The following is a 20009-nucleotide window of genomic DNA, read 5'->3' as shown; positions in this document are numbered from 1 at the left end:
TATAATGGAAACTATCTCACCATGCAAGTAAAATATCAGCCGCAAAAGCAGACTTGTGGCATCACTAACAGCTTTTATTATTATTATTATTATTAATGTTATCGTAGATTTGTAAGGTGCCACAGTGCTCCGCAGCGACGTACAGTAGGGAGAACAGTACATACATAAAACAGGGACATACAAGGTAGACAAAAACAAATTACAGACATGAAAACAAAGGGTATGAAGGACCCTGCTCATCAGAGAGCCTATATTCTAAATGGAAGAGGGTACAGTTGAAACAAGAGGAGCAAATGTGACTCAGAGTGGAGATTGGGACAGTTGTGAGGGTGCATTAGTGTGAATAGTGTGATCGGGGATATGGTCACCTCTAAAAAAGAGATGGATTTTCAAAGAGCATCTAAAGATTTGAAGGCTGTGGGAAAGTCTGATTGAGCGTGGTAGGGAATTCCATAGGTGGGGAGCAGCACGGGAGAAGTCTTGAAGGCGGGAGTGAGAGGTGGTTACCAGAGAAGAGATAAGGTGAAGGTCAGATGTAGATCTCAGAGGGCACACTTTTGGTGTGGGTCATTTACAAACCAATCGCATAATACAATTGTACAAGTAAAGGTGTAAATGATCCATTACTTATTTAGCCTCCATTCTTTCCACTCTCTCCAGTTACTGGACATCCTTTTTGTGAACAAATTGATCTACACAATCAAGATGAGTCCTCCCCAGCACATTATAAATGGCAACCTTATACTTCTCTCATCCTATGGCTTTCTAATCCAATATAATATCCTGCTACCTATAAATAGAGAATAGTTTTTTGAAGTGCTGATTAATTTTCCATGACAGACCTATGGGATGCTGAACTGTCCTCAATGCATTAGTTTTCCCATTATATTGCCTACAGGAGTGGACTGCATTGTTCTCTCCAAGCTGAATAGAGGTACAGCCATACATACCTTTTTTGGTCCCTTGCGCTATATACCACCTTAGTACTGACTGTCAAATAGCTCACCTTTCACCCGCATAATTGTCCCAGACAGACAGTCATAGCAGCTGGTATTAACATGTGCAGCTGTCACTGGCTATAACCAGGGGCGTAATTAGAACTTTGGGGGTCCTGTAGCAAAAATTGGAAGGAACACCCAATAAATCTAGGAAGGGACACCCTACCCTGCCTTACCCTCCCCTCACTTATCTTACAGAGGCAGCTGTCTGCCTCCTCTTCCTCTCCTGTGCACTGCTCTACACTTACGTCTCAGGGAAGAAGAGTTGCCCTCACCTCTGATTAGAATTTTGGAGGCTTAGAATGTTGGCTAGTGCGCACGCTATTCTGGGGCTACAAATGCCTTGTGGTGTTGGCAGTCACATGACTGCGGTCACCACAATATTCTCCTCTCGAGTCCAGTGCTCAGAAGAGATGGCAGAGGGTAGAACATCCAGAGCACCACAGGTAGAAGCTACACGGAGCCTAGCAGCAAGCAAATGGAACTGTGTCCCTAAATGCTCTTTCGTTAAAAACTATTATTAAAAGCATAGAATATTTTCTTCTAATAGGTTATATGTAAATATATGACCCCCATTTGAAGAGAAAGACTAAACATTTACATTTTGGTTTATTCATCAAAAACACAAGTCAACCTGTTTCAGTACCTGACAGTATCCTCATCAGGGCTAGTCAGGACATTTTATACTTCATGACATATCATATGGTAGTATATATTTTTACAGCAATCTTATTAGCGTGAATATTGAACAGAATAGTTACACTAAATAAACCATTAATAATTGAATAACAATAACTATACAACTATAATTCGCTGTTGAAAGGCATATCATAATGTAGCTTTTCAACTCAAGTGTTAAGTGTGCTCTTCACCATTTGTCTTGTCACCCTATTTCATTATCAGCGATCTCATTGGCCATAATACTGACGCTTAATAAGACCACGCAATACAGACATTATATATAGCTGAGCTAACAGAACAATGGTAAAATGGGCATGATTTGTGGCCAAGTGATTTATGGTAAAGAGTACACATAACACTTGAGATGAAAGGATTTATGATATGTATTTCAATAGTGAATTAATTTATAGTGCCTATGCACATGAGAACATTATTGTATAATATTATATTATTCATATTTCTGTTTGACTAATTATACTTTCCAACAAGCAATATGCACGGTTAATGTTTGTATTATGTTGCTAGTCATTACTTGGTTATGCCTGACATTTCTGGGGATGACATGTTGGTCATTATCAGGGATTAGTATGCTGGTCTTTGCAGAGTATAATACGTAAACATTATTGAATACTATTTGCTTGCTATTGGCAAAATATTCTGGTCATAGCTCAACGTGATATGCAATATTGGGATGTACTCCTTATGTGTGAGAGAAAATATACAAACACATCCCCAAACAAAGATATCCCAACTATAATAAATAGCTATGCCTGACTTATATATGGAATACAACGCATGCCACGTTGTCCTTAAGTTAGGCAGATTTCTACTCACATAAAACAATAATCACTCAAACTATTCAAAAGATAGACAAAAAATTAAAAGTAGCTCATCTTTTCATAGCAAAAAAAATTGCATTTACATGCAAATACCAAAACACCTAATTAGCTCCTCATGGACACACTCTTAGGGGGCAAGATTGTCTGGAAAAAGTGAGAGTCGATAGACTTATGTAGTAACCAGAACAAATTATCAACATTGGTGAACTGCCACTCTTCCAGATTGTTATCCTATACAGGTCCTATCTATATTCATCTGCAGACTCACCACAAAGCGAATGGGCACTTTCTTCCTCCTTGCAAGGTCAGCAATGTTGACATTATTGAAAATGATGTTTTCCAGGCAGCCACGGAAGTTCTGCTTGTGAGAGATGCTTTTATCCTGATATACGATGCCAGCAAAAAAAATCTGTAGAGATAAGAAAAGAGTCACTAAACATTTGACCACAGAAACAAGACTGACAGACCTGTATAAAGGGTACTAAAGCCTCTTTTTAACATAAATAGATCAAAGCTTGTGTGTTTTTATTCAGCATAATAATATACCTGAAATGGAAAAAAATCCTAAAACTAAAAAAACAAAATGTTTATTAATACTAAACTAAATCTGTTTACCATGATAATTGCCCCATCCTACTTTTGACGGAGAAAATACTTGTCACAGGGGTCCATATATCAGCAGTATTTTAGCCTTTGGCTGCAAGCTGCAGGATGGCTTTGCAGTTCGGTATGCTTAAAAGGGTCTTACTCCATCACTTTTTAGGTTCAGTGTGTGTGAGGGGGGCGGGTCTATTTTTTGTTTAAGCAAGATTATGTCCGTTTAGTTGCAGCATCCTCAAAAACATTGATCTAAGGAATTAGTGAGTACTGAATGTAGTCTGAATGAGAGGTTCCAATAAGAAAACTTATAACATTTTTCTTTGATCAAGTTGCCCTATGATGATTTTTGATTTCTGCAGGAGATTCTATTAGGGGTGTATTTACTAAACTGTGGGTTTGAAAAAGTGGAGATGTTGCCTAAAGAAACCAATCAGATTCTAGCTAATTATTTAGTACACCCTACAAAATGACAGCTAGAATCTGATTGGTTGCTATAGGCCCAACACGAAATACATAAACTGAAGCTTGCACTTCACAGAGGTCCTTTTTCGTGATTTATATGGGTAAGGATCTGAACTAGTACAGTATCCTAAGAAGGGCCATCATTTTGTGCCCAGTAGCGCAGAATGACATATCAGAAGTTGAGTTCTATGCAAAATACTGAGTTTTAGCATTCTCTCTAAATGGATCTCAATGTCTGCCAATATGGCTTGATTTAAGCACCATATATATTTTAAGGATATTTGTGTTAAAAAAAAAAAAAGAATGCCTCAGCATGCACACTGCCAGAAAAAGAAACTTCAAACATACAGTTTATGAGTGGGAGAATATAGGAATCAATCAATGTATTAGATTTTGGTTTAGGAATTCTGGGTAGCTGAACAAAAAGGATTCCCTTTTTTGACATAATGAGCAAAAACACTAAATTGAAGAGACTCGCAATATTTAACAGAGGTTTAGAAACTGGTTACTAGATGGATTAAAATATCCAGCCATTTACTTTTCTTACTTTTAAACAACAGTCATAGCACAGTCATGCTGAAATAGTAAAGGGCCTTCCCCCAAATGTTACCACAAACCTGGTGGCACGCAATTTTCTAGAATATCATTGTATGCTGCAGCATTAAGACATCATAGCATAGGTAAACACTTTGAGCTGTATGCAAACACCTTAACTTAGAGTCAGTCTTCATACTGAGGTACGTCACTCCCAGGGGGCTTCATTCATTCAGTTCCTCAGGAGTTGTGACAGGCTTCCCAGGAGAGAACCTAGATCACTGTGTGGTGTGTTTGTGAAACCATGCACATTGTGCACTGTTTTTCTAGCCTTTGTTTGAAATGTGTATTTTTTTTTTTTTATAAACACACATAGTGCTCAACAAAATATGTAAATGATTTTAATCAAAAAGGAGAGGTTTCCTTTGATCTATGAATCTCTACAGACGTTAGGGAAGTAATAATTTGCTAATTACAAGTACAAAAATGACAAAGAAACCTCCGAAAAGAGGAACTATGAGGTTTCAGGTGGTAAAATTTCATGTTAATAAGTTTCTGTAAGAAAATAAAAACAGGATATTTTGTACTTACAGTAAATCCATTTCTCTAATTACATATATGGACACTGCTTCACAATGGGGATATAGAGGTAGCTGCGGAGCTGGTCACTTAGGAGTTCAGTTGAAAAAATAAGAAAGGTCTCATCCCTTCTATATATTACCCCACATGCTGGCAATCATTAGTTTATAACTAGCACAGCAGACAGCAAAAATAATTCTAACACCGTATTGTAATGGGGGTTTGCAGTGTCCCCCAGATGACATCAGAGAATCCTGTTTTCTCTATCATATCTTCTGGGGGACACTGAACCACCATGGGGGCATTCCAAAGCTGCCCCGAAGGGAGCAGTGGCGCACGCAGGGGGGTTTCTGGGTCTCCAGAAACCCCCCTCCCTCTGCTAAAAAAGTGCCCTACATATCGGCACTGTACTATACAGCAGCCGTGGCGCTGTCTAAGAAGTGTCCGCGGTGGTGCTGTATTGTATACAGCACCGAAGAGGACGCTTCTTTGACAGCGCCGCGGCTGCTGTATAGTACAGTGCAGCAGAAACGGCAGCTCTCTAGGGTTTGTTTTTTTTTGTGGGTGGAGGAAACCCCCCCTGAAAAATCCTCCATGCGCCCCTGGGGAGGATACACTCAGGCACAGCTGAGTGCAAAACTTTCTTACCAAAACTAGCATCCCTGGATGCAAAAATGTTGAAATGATAGAATTTAGTAAAAGTTTGGATGGAGAACCAGGTCGCTACCCCACATAGCTGCTTTGCCGAGGCCCCATGTTGCGCCGCCTATGAGGTACTTACTGATCTGGTCAAATGAGCAGAAATATTACATTCATAACACTGTCCTATCCTCATGGTCTTAGAAAAGGAGACTTGCATGACAAAGCCCCCAGCTTTGAGGCCATTCTTCCCGAAGAATTTGCAAAGAGAAAAGCTGTCTTCCACATAAGATATTTAAATTCTAAGGAATCTAAAAGTTCAAAAAGATGTTGGTTGCTATAGGCAACATCTCCATTTTTAACATCCGCCAGAAACACAGCTGATACATTAGAAAATCTAATCTTAGCTCACTACCCAAACTATCCTGAAGAAAAGAAAGAAAACGAGAGAGACTGAAAACTGAAGTCTGGAAACCTCTATGTTCCCTGCAAAAAGTCTTCCAAAAAATGTGCTAATTTAAGGAAGGTTTCATAGCTCTTAAAATAGTTTTGATTTTTGTAGAACTCCCTCACTGCTAGGAGGCTTCGGGTACCTCCCTGACGATTTATATAAGCCACAACATTATTAGCCCACACAAGGTCCTAGCTCTGACCAAGCCCACAGTCAAAACCCCACCTATCGGTCATTCCTTCATTTACTCCCACCTTTGTACAGGAGTCTTAAAGTGGGCTCATGATACCAAGTTTGAGGGACATACAAGTATTAAGGCGACTGTCGAAGTCAGCAAATTGGATAAAGTAATTTCAATTAATAACAAGCAAACTTTGTTGTCTTTGTCTAAAAATACGCGTAGAGCACGCTACGGCGTGGAAGGGCATATCCAGCCGAAACACGTGGCAATAACAGTTTTTACACTTTTATACACATTCACACGAACAAACACATTTGTAATTAGTACACATTAATTGTAGTTGCAACACATAGTTATTTATGTCAAAATAAAGCAGTATTTATGTTTAATATTATAAGTTATATGCATGTTAGTGAAACTTAAGGTTCAGGTTGCAGGAACTGTGTCATGTTTAGTATCATTTTAATCCCCTATTCATCAGCAGCTGTCCGGTTCATTCGCCGAAGAGACCGCACATTACATACTCTAGTTATTGATGTTAGGGAATAAATGTTTAAAGTGATACCAACTGTAAAATGCTAATAGACTAGTTGAAACTGGATTCTTGGCAGGAAAGTCGGAGCACATCCCCTGGAGAGATGACCCTCACCTTTGGATATTTTGGTTTGAACTGGCCTATGACCTACAGTACACTGGACCTTCCTGAAGCCTGGACCAATAGAAGCAAGCCACACCATCTGTATTGTTTTACTGTATTTCTGACTGCATATAAGCAGGAGCTCTGGGTTTAGTGACCAGTCTTCTTTCACCACAGACTTCAGACCTGAATGACTGTTCACTGGATCCAGGGCGCCTGCGATAAGTAACAGCTGTACTTATAATTATATTTCTTGAATTATTCTGCTGCTTTTGGATAATAAATTACTTTGTGCTTTGGAAACACAAATCGAGATTCGACAATCGTTATTGGATAGCGATAAAACGTGCATATCAGCAACCATCGCCCTCCTGTCTCATTATTATTGGTGGCCTTCCTTGGCTTCAGTCGTCCATAAATATATTCAAGCCTGCAATGTTTATGCCCGACACAAGGTATTGAGATAACTTCCGGCCGGACTTCTCCTTTCTCTTCCTGTTCCTGATTCACCTTGGACCAACATCACAAAGCATTTCATCATCGAACTACCTGAAGTCATGGCAATAATACAATCCGGGTCGTGATAGACCCCTTTTCTAAAATGGCCCATTTTGTGCCACTGAAATGGTTACCATCACCCTTTAGACTATATCTTCTATTTATCAGAAACATCTTTGGCCTACTTGGGTATCCCCGCGAGATTATGTCCGATTGGGTGGTACAATTTGTTTCTAGGTTTTGTAAAAATCTTTGGATTGGCCTAAAGTTCTGTTCTGGGTACCATCCTCAGACTAACGGACAGACCAAGCAGGTCAGTCAGGACTTGGAGCCCTTCCTTTGCTGTTATTTGTCACGGTTCAGAAATGAATCCTTCGGTTTGCCTAAATTAGCACTACTCTAGTAAGGCGCGGAATCTAACGGGGAGATGGACCATAGACAGCTAGAATCTGATTGGCTGCTATAGGCAACATCTCCACTTTTCAAACCCGCAGTTTAATAAATATACAGCCTAATGTTCTCATATTCTCTTGACTTATTTAAGAAATAAATGAGGCTCCAATGAACATTATTTTAAGAGAGAAATGGAAAAGTATTTAAAATTCCAAAGTTGGCCCAAATGTAATGCAGTAAGCTTGGTTTTGAAGTTATTTTGTATTTTTATTTTATAGGACTGTGCATTCCCTTCTCAGACGGGAACCCCATTTACATGTAGGCACTTCCCAAAGTGGACCTATTTATGTGCCCAGTGGACATATAGGCACATTTGCACACAAAAAATATGCACTGAGTATTTCCATTTTTGCAGTTCTATAAATGATGTTGCTATTTAGTGCTCATAGAAAAGGTTCCTAACAACTCTTCCACACAGATCATTAATGTGTATAGTGCTTTATTATTATTATTATTATTATTATTATTATTGTTATTATTATTGTACACTGAGTGGATCATGACACAAAGTACATACAATGATATAATACACAAGGTAAAGATACCCCTGCGCAAATGAGCAGGGGTAACTTTCGTTGTGATCTCCATATTCTGTTTTCCGTGTCTGACTAGTATTCAGGCAATTCTACCTAAGAATCCATGTAACTTATTTGTTAACATTGTTTCTGACCATTGAAATTGATAACTGGGAGTATTTGCAAAGTTGTATAGCCTTATACTGGTTTGTAAGAGTGAATTATATTAATTCCTAAGTCAAGAGTCAAATGTTTAGAATAGGGTTAGAACATGGTTATTGAAAGTAGTCAGAATAACTTGAGAGTGTGTTATGGGCACAATTAGTGGATGCATCTTGCAATTGGCACTGGTGCACTTTTAATAAATGCGCTTTTTTTCCAGGGTCCCCTACATAGAGTATATTCATAAAAATGAGGTAGATACAAGTACATTTATAGAGGAGAAAGAGCTCTTCAAACTAAAAGTGGATAGATCAATGGGGTCAGATGGGATACATCCAAGGATACTGACAGAACTTAAAGAGGTTCTGATAACACCATTAACAGAATTATTCAACCAATCACTAGCTACATGAGTAATTTCAGAGGACTGGAAAAGAGCAAATGTAGTCCTACTTTCCAAAAGTGGAACCAAGAAAGAGGCAAGCGACTACAGACCAGTGAGCCTTACATCAACAGTAAGGAAATTGATGGAAACATTCTTGAAAGAAAGAGTTGTAAAATATCTAAAATCCAGTAAGTTACAAGATCCTAAACAGCATGGATTTACTGGGGGAGATCATGTTAAACAAATCTTATTGACTTTTTTGACTGGGTGATTAGAGTAATATATCAAGGGGGGGGGGGCATAGATGTAGCTTATCTACATTTTAGTAAGGCTTTTGACACAGTCCCACATCGCAGACTGTTAAATAAATTTAAAAGCTTGAGAATGGATTCTAAGATGGTTGAATGGATAGGATCTTGGTTGCAGGATAGAAAACAGATCTATAGTAAATGGAGTACATTCACAGGAGGGAAAGGTTACCAGTGGTGTACCCAGGGATTTGTACTTGGACCAGTGCTATGTAATATCTTTATGGGTGACATTGTAAATGGTATTAAAGTGTAAGTATGCCTTTTTGCAGATGACACAAAGATATGCAACAAGTTAGACACACCAGAAGGGTTAAAACAAATGATTGATGACCTAGGTAGACTACAGGAATAGTCAAGAGTGACAACTACAGTTTAATGTCAAAAATGCAAAATCATGCACTTGGGTCTCAAAAAACCCCAAAGACTAAATATAGCATTAATGGCACTCTAATGGAAATTACTGAGGATGAAAGGGATCTAGAACTCACTACTTCACATGACTTAAAGGCAGGTAAACAATGTAACAAAGCAACGAAGAAGGCAAGTCAGATGCTTGGTTGCATAAGGAGAGGAATCAGTAGCAGAAAGAATGATAATGCCACTCTATAGGTCATTGGTACGGCCTCATCTAAAATACCGTGTTCAGTTCTGGAGGCCATATCTCCAGAAGTATATAAATACATTAGAGACTGTACAAAGAAGGGCAACTAAAATGGTGCATGGCCAACAGCACAAAACTTACCCGGAAAGACTAAAAGATCTTAATATGTATAGTTTGGAGCAAAGAAGGGAAAGGGGAGACATGACAGAAACTTGCAAATATATCAAGGGTTTAAACAAAGGTACAGAACGGAAACCTTCTTCAAACGGAAGAGAAATATTATAACAGATGGACATACACTGAAACTGGAGGGAAGTAGGTTCAGAGGAAATGTAAGGAAAAATTACTTGACAGAAAGGGTAGTGGATAATCGAATAGCCTCCCATCCCCGCTACCACTTCTCATCGAGGGTGGTATAGGGTAATGCTTGGGATAAACATAATGATATCCTTACAAAGAAGTAAGGATCAAATAGGGTTTGAGGTCACCATAGGTTAGAATATGGGTAGACTAGATAGGACAATTGGTTCTTATCTGCCGTCAAATTCTATGTTTCTATGTGTCTGGTTCAAACAACTGTACACCATAACAACAGAGGACATATATAGTGATGACTAAAAGTGTAATCCCACCTCTGTATCCAGGTCCAGCTGGTCGAAATCCCCCTTACAGCGTATCCGCTGTATTTCCCCGTCCAGTGTGATGTTAAGATCACGCCCATTGCGTTGGATGTGTACAGAATGCCAGTGCTGGTCATCTAGCAAGCTCCCCAGAGTGGTAACCGTGTGGCTGTCTATAGGGTGGAGGGGGCTGTTCCCTGTTAGCCATGGAGGGAGGCATTGAAAGGAAAAAAATATCAAAAAGTAATTGTGACATGTTTCATAGGCAACAATTTATTTTCAATATTCATAAACTCATGCTCAATAAAATGTTCCTTTGTGTGACAAAATGATTGTAAGGAGTTGTGTACGAAGAGCAGACATACACAAATCTAGTAGTTCATTATTGTACTGTTTTTCTAATATTTGGTTCTCAGATTTAGATATAGAAAACAAAAAAATTAGGATCTGTAAGTTAGTGGAGTCAATTAATTTCATGAAAACTCTAAACAAAAGAGAAAAAAGATACATCGCTAAAGCAGACACATTTCACTAATTCACAACAAAACTAGTTACAAAAAGTTATAAATGATGAAAAATAAGCTACTGACGCAATGAAATAGAACAATTACAAAATGTTGCAATGCTAACTATCTATCTATCTATATATATATATATATATATACACACACACAAACACATATACAGTATATAACTTTATCATCATTTATTTATATATCTATCTCTATATCTCGAGTGACAAATAACTACACCTAAGTGAAAAACAAAAACATACCCTTTATCTACGGTTATGTGGCCCACAGATAGTATTTACACACATTTATTCATGTATTGCATGGGTCGGTCTACCCCTTATGTGATTTATTTGCCAATTGTAATAATTTCTTCATGTAACTACTTTGTCACTGTTTAGATTTTTTGTATACCTGACCAGTAAATTCACAAACACTGTCATGGACTTTTTCTTATTGGGTTGTTTATTTATAGTTGGAAAATCATTAAATTCCTCAGAGATCTGCATTTTAGTTATCGCCTGATAAAGTTTTTACATTTTTGGTCAATGTTTTAATGTTGGCTGCCCTAGTCCTTCATACCAAGACTCATCCGGAAGAGCAACTGGGCCTTCTGTAGCTCCAGTGTAATGTAGTCTCCTTGTGTCCCCTCGGCATGCATCAGCACCCCGTCCTTCTCCAAAGTCTTAAAGTTAAAAGATATGTCATCTTGCAAAGTGCGATTGGTCTTTTTTCTGAACTGGTAAGAAATTAAGTCATCACCATCGAAGGACAGGACATCATGGTCTGAGAAACAGAAGAACATTGTTATTCCATGCACAATGTTTGTGAAATTTAATTTTCTAATCATTAGCTATAACAACAACAATCATATACAATAATTTGTAGACGGTGTTAAAAAAAATATTAAAATATGTAAATTATTTGTTCAAAATCTAATATTGGATCATGACTTAACCATAGGCTAATAACGCTGGCTAAACACACAATGATATCTGCAAGTTTGCCCAATATTGCCACTTATACGGCCTAAATGCGAGGTGATAAATACAAGCACAATCCAAGAGAATAAACTGACTGAAGTTAATCTGATCATTTCAGGCATGCCTGCAAAACTATCTGCAGCGATCTGTTTGTGTGCGGCTATCTGAGACCGTGCTAGTTGGACCCGTTGTTATAACTTCTCAATTGGGACCACTCTTGAGTGGCTTATGTAAGTTCACAAAAATAGTTAGAACTGTGTTCTGTGAGGGAAGCAATTCACAATGCCAACTTTAGATTGTAAGCAGGGCTCTCTTCGCTCTTGTTCTCATTACCTAAAGCTTTTGCTCACCAGCTACACTGCGCACCTCCTACTTGGGATCTCTACCCTGTGATTCCACTCTTCCATTGTCTTTGCACCTCTTTCAGTGGCTCTAAACCTGTTAGTTACTCCCACGCTAATAGACACATGTTTCAGCTTATGCGGAATATACCCCGTGCACCCCATTACCTATATCAGTAGCTGTGTTGAGAGTTGTAGTGTTATTTTTTAACTGTATTTCTCTTATACCATCTACTGTCTTGTTGTTTGCCCTCTGTACGGCACTGCGGACCTCATGTGGCATCCTATAAATAAAGGTTACTACTACTACTACTACTACTACTACTACTACATAATAATAATAATAATAATAATAATAATAATAATAATAATAATACACATAATACACACTAGGCTTCCTGTTCTTCAGAATAAGATCTGGGGGTAAATTTATCAAGCTGCGGGTTTGAAAAAGTGATTTATTGATTATTGATCAAATGATTTGTTTAATACATTCTACAAAATGACAGCTAGAATCTGATTGGTTGCTATAGGCAACATCTCCACTTTTTCAAACCCACAGCTTGATAAATGTACCCAGTAATGCAAGGCTATTGAAGAAAGCCACACAGAGCTGATAAGGGAATGCAAAGAACAAATGATTTGTCTCTCACCGAGCTAACAAAATTCACCATCTAAAGTTCTGCTATGTAAAAGGATACAAGTGCATCTTCTGCTATGGTGGCCACTTACTGTATTCACAACCATAAAGAGTCACCCGAAGTCCAATCTTTCCCCTTGGATTCCAGGCCACAGGAATGAAGCGAACATAGCGAGCCTTAATGGGGTAGTAGAGGCGGTGCTCTGTCACCCCCGATGTATTGACATTGCCAAAAAATGTCTAATTGAAAGTACATAAAAATGATTGAGGTAAGAAATGCAACTTTTATTAGAAATCATAAAGAGGAAGTTGGAGCCAGTACTATGTAAATGTGTTTTTTTTTTATAATAGTCAGTCTAGTGGACTTGCTTAATATCCTTAATGCACAAGAACAGGAGTGAAACAAATTTGTAGACAGCAGGTCAAGTGTAAGACTAACGCGCATTAAAGGAGAACTCCAGTTTATATTAACAGAACTGCTGTGAGTCTGCTGTTTTGGAGATATTCAACCCACTAGAATCTCTGTATACTGTACTCTCCAGGCAGTTTGAAGTAGGGTGAATGGGTATGGAGAGGGTGTAAATATAAGCTGATTGGCCAACCACAGCCAACCATTTCAGCTGCATTCGATATCAACAACCATGATCATGCCATCAACAATTTAAAAGTCTCCAAGCTGCTACAACTGGAGAATAGACTAAACAGAAGCTTGTGTGATGGGGTGGGGATAGGGATGGAGAATGTGAGAGTAGGGATCTGGTAGATCTACTAGTTGCGAGGGCGACAGCACCTCTGCAGAAATACAAATTATGCTTTTAATTAAATAATGCCAGCATTGAACATATCAATCGGAGCTCCATAATGTATGATTAAAATCCAGTCAAAATATTTTTAATCAGACAGGATGGAAAATTGGGTTGAATGATGACGTATATGAGTGAATATATGGGTCATCGCCCATTCAAAATAAAGAAGTACCTTGGGGCAATGTCAGCACGGTGGCTAAGTGGTCAGCACTTCTGCCTTACAGCACTGGGGTCATGAGTTCAATTCCCGACCATGGCCTTATCTGTGAGGAGTTTGTATGTTCTCCCCGTGTTTGCGTGGGTTTCCTCCGGGTGCTCCGGTTTCCTCCCACACTCCAAAAAACATACTGGTAGGTTAATTGGCTGCTATCAAAATTGACCCTAGTCTCTCCCTCTCTGTCTGTCTCCCTCTCTGTCTGTCTGTCTGTGTGTGAGTGTGTGTCTATATTAGAGAATTTAGACTGTAAGCCCCAATGGGGCAGGGACTGATGTGAATGAGTTCTCTGAACAGCGCTGCAGAATTAGTGGCGCTAAATAAATAAACGATGATGATGATGAATGTCAGAACTCATTTAACCTGACAGCCTAATGACCAAGGTAGGGAGGGAACGAGCTTATAGATAATAATATTAATAATGAGGCTGTGCCTTTAACTAAAATATGTCAGTCAGCCAGTATTGAAAAAAAACACAATGTATGATAAATGTCCAGCAGAACCTCCAAGGAGGCGGAAATGCTGGGTACATAGATAACTAAATATTATCCATTCCTGGTTTATCAGTCTTCCACATGTTAGAGTATACTGTATATTTACACCACACACACTTATCCCCAGGGCCGGATTTACCGCTAGGCAACCTAGGCACCTGCCTAGGGCCTAGCGGCTCTCAGGGGGCCTAGATGAGAAGAACAAGAGAAAATAAAACTAAAAAAAAATGTGCTCCCCCGACTTGTGGCTCAATCCCCCCCCACCCCCGAGTCGCGCACGGGGGGGTGCCTCGAGCCGGGGGAGGGGGGAGGGTGCCGCGAGATGGGTGAGGGGCTAGTGTGGTGGCTGGTCTCCTCCCTCCCTCCTCTGTGTGGCCTGCTCTGTGTCACATGGGACGTGCACCACATGACAGGTGCCGTCCCATGTATGAAGAGAGGGAAGAGTGCACAGCTGGTGGATGGAAAAAGGTAAGTTGGGGGGTGATTGCTGTAGATTGCTATAGTGTGTGTGTGTGTGTGTGTGTGTGTGTGTGTGTGTATTATGTGTATGTGAGGGGCCACTGTGTGTGTTTATTATGTGTGTGTGTATTGTGTGTGTGTGAGGGGCCACTGTGTGTGTGTATTATGTGTGTGTGAAGGGCCACTGTGTGTGTGTATTATGTGTGTGTGAGGGGCCACTGTGTGTGTGTGTGTGTGTGTGTGTGTATTATGTGTGTGTCAGGGGCCACTGTCTGTGTGTATTATGTGTGTGTGAGGGGCCACCAGGGCTGCCAAGAGGAATTCAGGGCCCCGGTACAACAAATTCATGGGGCCCCCCTTATAGTCGAGTATGCCTTATGGCGGCGCAAAATCTTTCGGAGGTGAAGTCATGCATATGGGGGTGTGGAAAATGCACAATTGGGGCGTGGCTAACACATCCAAATGACTAGGCTCTCAATTCACCGGAGCGTCACATATGTCCAAGCACTCCTGACTTTCAGGACATCTAGCACCACAGTGTAGTATAGAAAGTGTGTACACAAAGAGTTCAGTCTTGCCCTGCACCTTACATTGGGCACAACACTCACCAAAAATTGCCATTGTCCCTACTAGAATCACAACATTTTACATAATGTCCTGCTCTCTCCTACCTGTTCTTCTCACTTTCACCACCTGTGGCTGCATGTTTCTTTAGTTGCGACTTGTCTGGATCCTGGAATGCTGGAGGCCCCATTTGGAAAAAAAATGGCTACATTTAGATAATTCCAAACAACCCTGGCGTTAAATCAATACCACCCACGATTAATAATTAGGCCTTCCTCCAGCTCCAATATTACAATAATGTGCCCCTTCATCACCGCCATGCCTTATGATCTCACTGCGCCCTCCATGCTGCTTTTGCCCCTTCACCTGGCTCCCCTTCATCACACTATACTATGCTGCTCCCCCCCCCTTTTTTAATCCCACTGTGCCATGCCTCCCCCCCTTTTGAACCCCACTGTGCCATGATGACCCCTGTTTTTTAACCCCACTGTGCCATGCTGACCCCTGTTTTTTAACCCCACTGTGCCATGCTGACCCCTGTTTTTTAACCCCTCTGTGCATGCTGACCCCTGTTTTTTAACCCCACTGTGCCATGCTGACCCCTGTTTTTTAACCCCTCTGTGCCATGCTGACCCCTGTTTTTTAACCCCTCTGTGCCATGCTGACCCCTGTTTTTTAACCCCACTGTGCCATGCTGACCCCTGTTTTTTGACCCCTCTGTGCCATGCTGACCCCTGTTTTTTAACCCCACTGTGCCATGCTGACCTGTTTTTTAACCCCTCTGTGACATGCTGACCCCTGTTTTTTAACCCCTCTGTGCCATGCTAACCCCTGTTTTTAACCCCACTGTGCCATGCTGACCCCTGTTTTTTAACCCCTCTGTGTCCCCCCCCCCCCTGTTTTCCTCCCTTCACTTACCTTTTCTTCTCTCTTCTTTCTTGGTCTTCTCTGCTGCTCTGTGCTCCATTGCTCCAGATTGACTGAATGCTGGGCGTGACATGATGATGTCACACCTGGCATTCAGACATTCTGAATGGAGCACAGAGCAGCAGAGAGGAGGGACGCCGGCGCCGCGAACACGTGAGTATGTTGTTTTTTTTTAAACTACCCCGCTCCCCCCCAACAACCGAGCCCCCCCCCCTGCAAAAAAAATAAATTTTAAAAAAAATAAATTAGTTTTGAAAAAAAAAAAAAAAAAAAATCATCGGCGCAAGGGCCCGGGCTGGGGCCCCCTGCCATGCCCGGGCCCGGGTAATTAGTACCCACCCCACCCCCTCTCAGTGGCCCTGGGGGCCACTGTGTGTATATTATGTGTGTGTGTGTGTGGGCCAGTGTATTTATATTATGTGTGTGTGAGGGGCTGTTTGTGGGAGGGAAATAGGTTTATTTTTTAAATGGTAACACGATTAATTTAATGTTTTGGTTGGAGGGAGGCCTACTTATAAAATGTGGGTGCTATATTGATTTAACACTTGGGGCTGGTTGGAGTTCACTAAATTTCATGTACCCATTTTTTTTTTCCAAATAGGGCCTCCAACATTCCAGGATCCAGACAAGCATAACTGATCTAAAGACACAGCAGCCACAAGTGATGAAAGTGACGAGAACAGGTAGGAGAGAGCAGCACAGTCTGCCAACTATCCTGAATCTGGTGGGATTTATATTATGAGGAGGTCTGACTTGTTTAAATGTTGCACTATGGAATTCATGCAGAAGACTGACATATTAACATGATTATTACATTCCAGCACTTTTTCATGTTTCTGTAGGTAGAGGGCTGCAGTCAGTAACTGTAGTGGCGGACAAACTATGATGTGGTAGTGATAGGAGACTGTTGTTTTTTCATTACTGGGCTTGCTAACCCTGAACTGCAGTTTCTTGACATGTTAATTATGATTAATACCTAAGTTTAGTTAAAGATAAAGTACAATTTGTGTGAATTGAAAGGTAAGCAGTGGTGGAAGTGGGGTGTATATGTTAGTAGGCCATACCGCTACTTCTCATACTGCCTGCATTGTAAAATAATAAAATTCCATTCACTTATTTACATTCCCATTACATTTTTCATACCACCACTTCTAAATTTCCACTTCGACCACTGAGCTTAATATTCATCGTATGGAGTATATGATTAGTATAATTCTGCTAGATCCTTTGACAAAATATGGGGTCCATGGTCATTATTCTTTAACTGCTGGGACCACAGTGTGATGTAGTGTAATGATAAAGGAGGGCACAGTGTGATGAGAGGGACAATAATGAGGGGCCGCAGTGTGATGCTGTGTAATGATAAAGGAGAGCACAGTGTGATGAGAGGGACAGTAATGAGGGGCCACAGTGTGATACAGTGTAATGATAAAGGAGAGCACAGTGTGATGAGAGGGACAATAATGAGGGCAGTGTCGGACTGGGGCATGAAAGGCCCACCGGGGAATGCAACACTAGGGGCCCGCCAAAGAGGGTGTGGTCAGCGATCATAGAGGCGGGACCAGACACTAGAGGGGGAGTGGTCAGTCCACGAAGGACAGCTAGCACCTTAGTGCAGTATATAAAGAATGCAGTGTGTGTATAAAGAATACACAGCCTTGACCAAAAATCAGGATTGTCCCACTAGACCAGGATTGGCTAACCTGTGGCACTCCACGTGTTGTGAAACTACAAGCTTTGCCAATATATAGCAGCTTATTGCTGGAAGGGTATGCTGGGTTTCACAACACCTGGAGTACCACAGGTTAGCCAAGCCTGCACTAGATTCAGATCATTTGACAGACTGTCCTACCTGTTCTTGTGACTTTTACCACCTGTGGCTGCTGGTTTCTTTAGTTGCGGCTTATCTGGATCCTGGAATGTTGAGGTCCCTATTTTGAAAAAATAATGGGTACATTTAGAAAATTCCAACCAGCCCTGGCATTAAATAAATAGGATCCACAATTAATACATAGGCCTTCCTCCAGCCCCAACATAAAATAGTATTCCCATTTAATAAATAACCCTGATACCCTCCCTCCAAACAGCGCCTGCAATAAATTAATAGCATTTACATTTAATACATCCATTTCCCACAACCATTCCCAGCATTAAATAATATTCACATTTAATAGATAGCACTCCTCTACACACTCAGCCCCACATTCAATTATAGACCCAAAACACCTTAGCATTAAATTAAAGGTCCCATCACCCCCTCCCTATAGTGTTTTCTGTGCAGCCTCCTCCCTATAGTTTAGTAAAGTCAGCCCCCCTATGCCACACAGGAGTGCCCCCAAACAATATTATGCCACACAGGAGTGCCATGTTATGCCACACAGTAGTACCAAAAATTCACAAATGCCACGATATAGTGTCCCCAATTCAAATTATGCCTGCAATAGTGCCGCCCAATTCATATATATATATTACTTACTATAAAAAATCTCAGTGTGCAGATTCGTGTAAGGTACTTGTAAATTTACAAGTGAAACATATTGCATATTCTCTATTTGCATTTCTAGATGTTTATTTCAAAGCTGAACCTTCTAGTACAGCAGATTTGTTAGCCCAAGGTACAGGTTTATTATATGACAGTTTCTGAGTGTGTTTAATTCTCAATTTTTACATTTACATTTAAAAGTATTGGTTACCTACGATAGGGGGTGCTTAATTGTTTTTTTTTTGCCAGGGTTGCAACAAATAATGCCTGTGAACCACCAGTTCAACTTTAATTAACAATGTATTTCCTTTTAATCATTATCATTTATTGTTATTATAAACAAATAGCAATACAAAATTATTGTGTAGAAACATTAATAATGTGTGTATATATATATATATATATATATATATATATATATATATATTTACACACATACATACAGACAGACAGACAGACAGACATACAGACATACAGACAAGTGGCTGGAAGCTACTTACCATAAGTTGATTTTAGCAGCCTCTCTGCTCCTCGATGCTCCCGGCAGCCTCTCTCCTTCCGATGCTCCAGGCAATCAGCTGACAGGGTGAGGGGGAGGGTCACATGATCGCAGCTGGGATAGCATTTGAAGTAGCGGTGACGCCGGGGAGGACAGCGGGCTGCCTAGTGCGGACAACGGGTCCCCAGGGGCAGCTCCGCCCACTTTGAAAAGAGGGTGTGACCGTAAGGTATCCGGGCCTACCGATGATTTTACCGGTAGCCCGCTTGGCCAGTCCGACCCTGAATGAGGGGCCGCAGTGTGATGCAGTGTAATGATAAAGGAGGGCCGCATGGTGATGCAGGAGCAGCGTGATGTACGACGGCACATAGCTTACCCTTCTACTTAACTATAGGAGTAAATGCTATGCTAAAAAAATATAGTGCTATGGATTGTTTCAGAGGGGGGGGGGCAAACCAATATCTTGCCTAGGGCCCCATGAGGTCTAAATCCGGCTCTGCTTGTCCCTGCACACTACAATGTGTCCATGCGAACACTTACCCAATTACTGGCTTGCTGAAAGAACGGTTTCCAACTATCTGGCCGGTCACCATACAGCATGGTGTACTTGGTCACCCAGTCGTAATAAGTATTGTGTGTTCCCTGAGTTGCAACTCCCATTATTTTATATTTCCTCTTCAAGTCTATTTGAAGCCAGGGCTGTTTATCCCCAGGTGCAGGAGACCACCCACTGCTGCCTGCAAGGTAGAGAGCAGAAAGTTTTATTGATAAAATGATTATTTGAAAGTTGAAATAACCTAAGATTAGAGATATGACACAGGCAGTGCGATGGGGAACTATAGGTCTGTTTTACTTTTAAGTGTCTTCACAGGAGCTGCAGAAGACCAAACTTTAGGGCATGAAAAGGGCAGCATTGTAAAACACCTCTTATTCCTAGATATG

At 40.6% G+C, this 20009-nt stretch overlaps 1 protein-coding gene across 1 annotated transcript in view; it reads right to left on the bottom strand.

The window, feature by feature from the left end:
- CNTNAP1 (contactin associated protein 1) overlaps positions 1 to 20009 on the bottom strand; it is a 77605-nt gene that overhangs the window by 30135 nt on the left and 27461 nt on the right. Inside the window, exons 3-7 of the mRNA XM_075177392.1 lie at positions 19608 to 19804; positions 12715 to 12862; positions 11241 to 11444; positions 10159 to 10343; positions 2787 to 2927 (exon numbers count right to left, since the gene is read on the bottom strand). Of these exons, the coding sequence (XP_075033493.1) occupies positions 2787 to 2927; positions 10159 to 10343; positions 11241 to 11444; positions 12715 to 12862; positions 19608 to 19804 (875 nt within the window). The remainder of the gene's footprint in view (positions 1 to 2786; positions 2928 to 10158; positions 10344 to 11240; positions 11445 to 12714; positions 12863 to 19607; positions 19805 to 20009) is intronic.

Source organism: Mixophyes fleayi, chromosome 6 (genome assembly GCF_038048845.1).
Source record: "Mixophyes fleayi isolate aMixFle1 chromosome 6, aMixFle1.hap1, whole genome shotgun sequence".
NCBI lineage: Eukaryota > Metazoa > Chordata > Amphibia > Anura > Limnodynastidae > Mixophyes > Mixophyes fleayi.
This window is presented reverse-complemented; position numbering and strand designations above follow the sequence as displayed.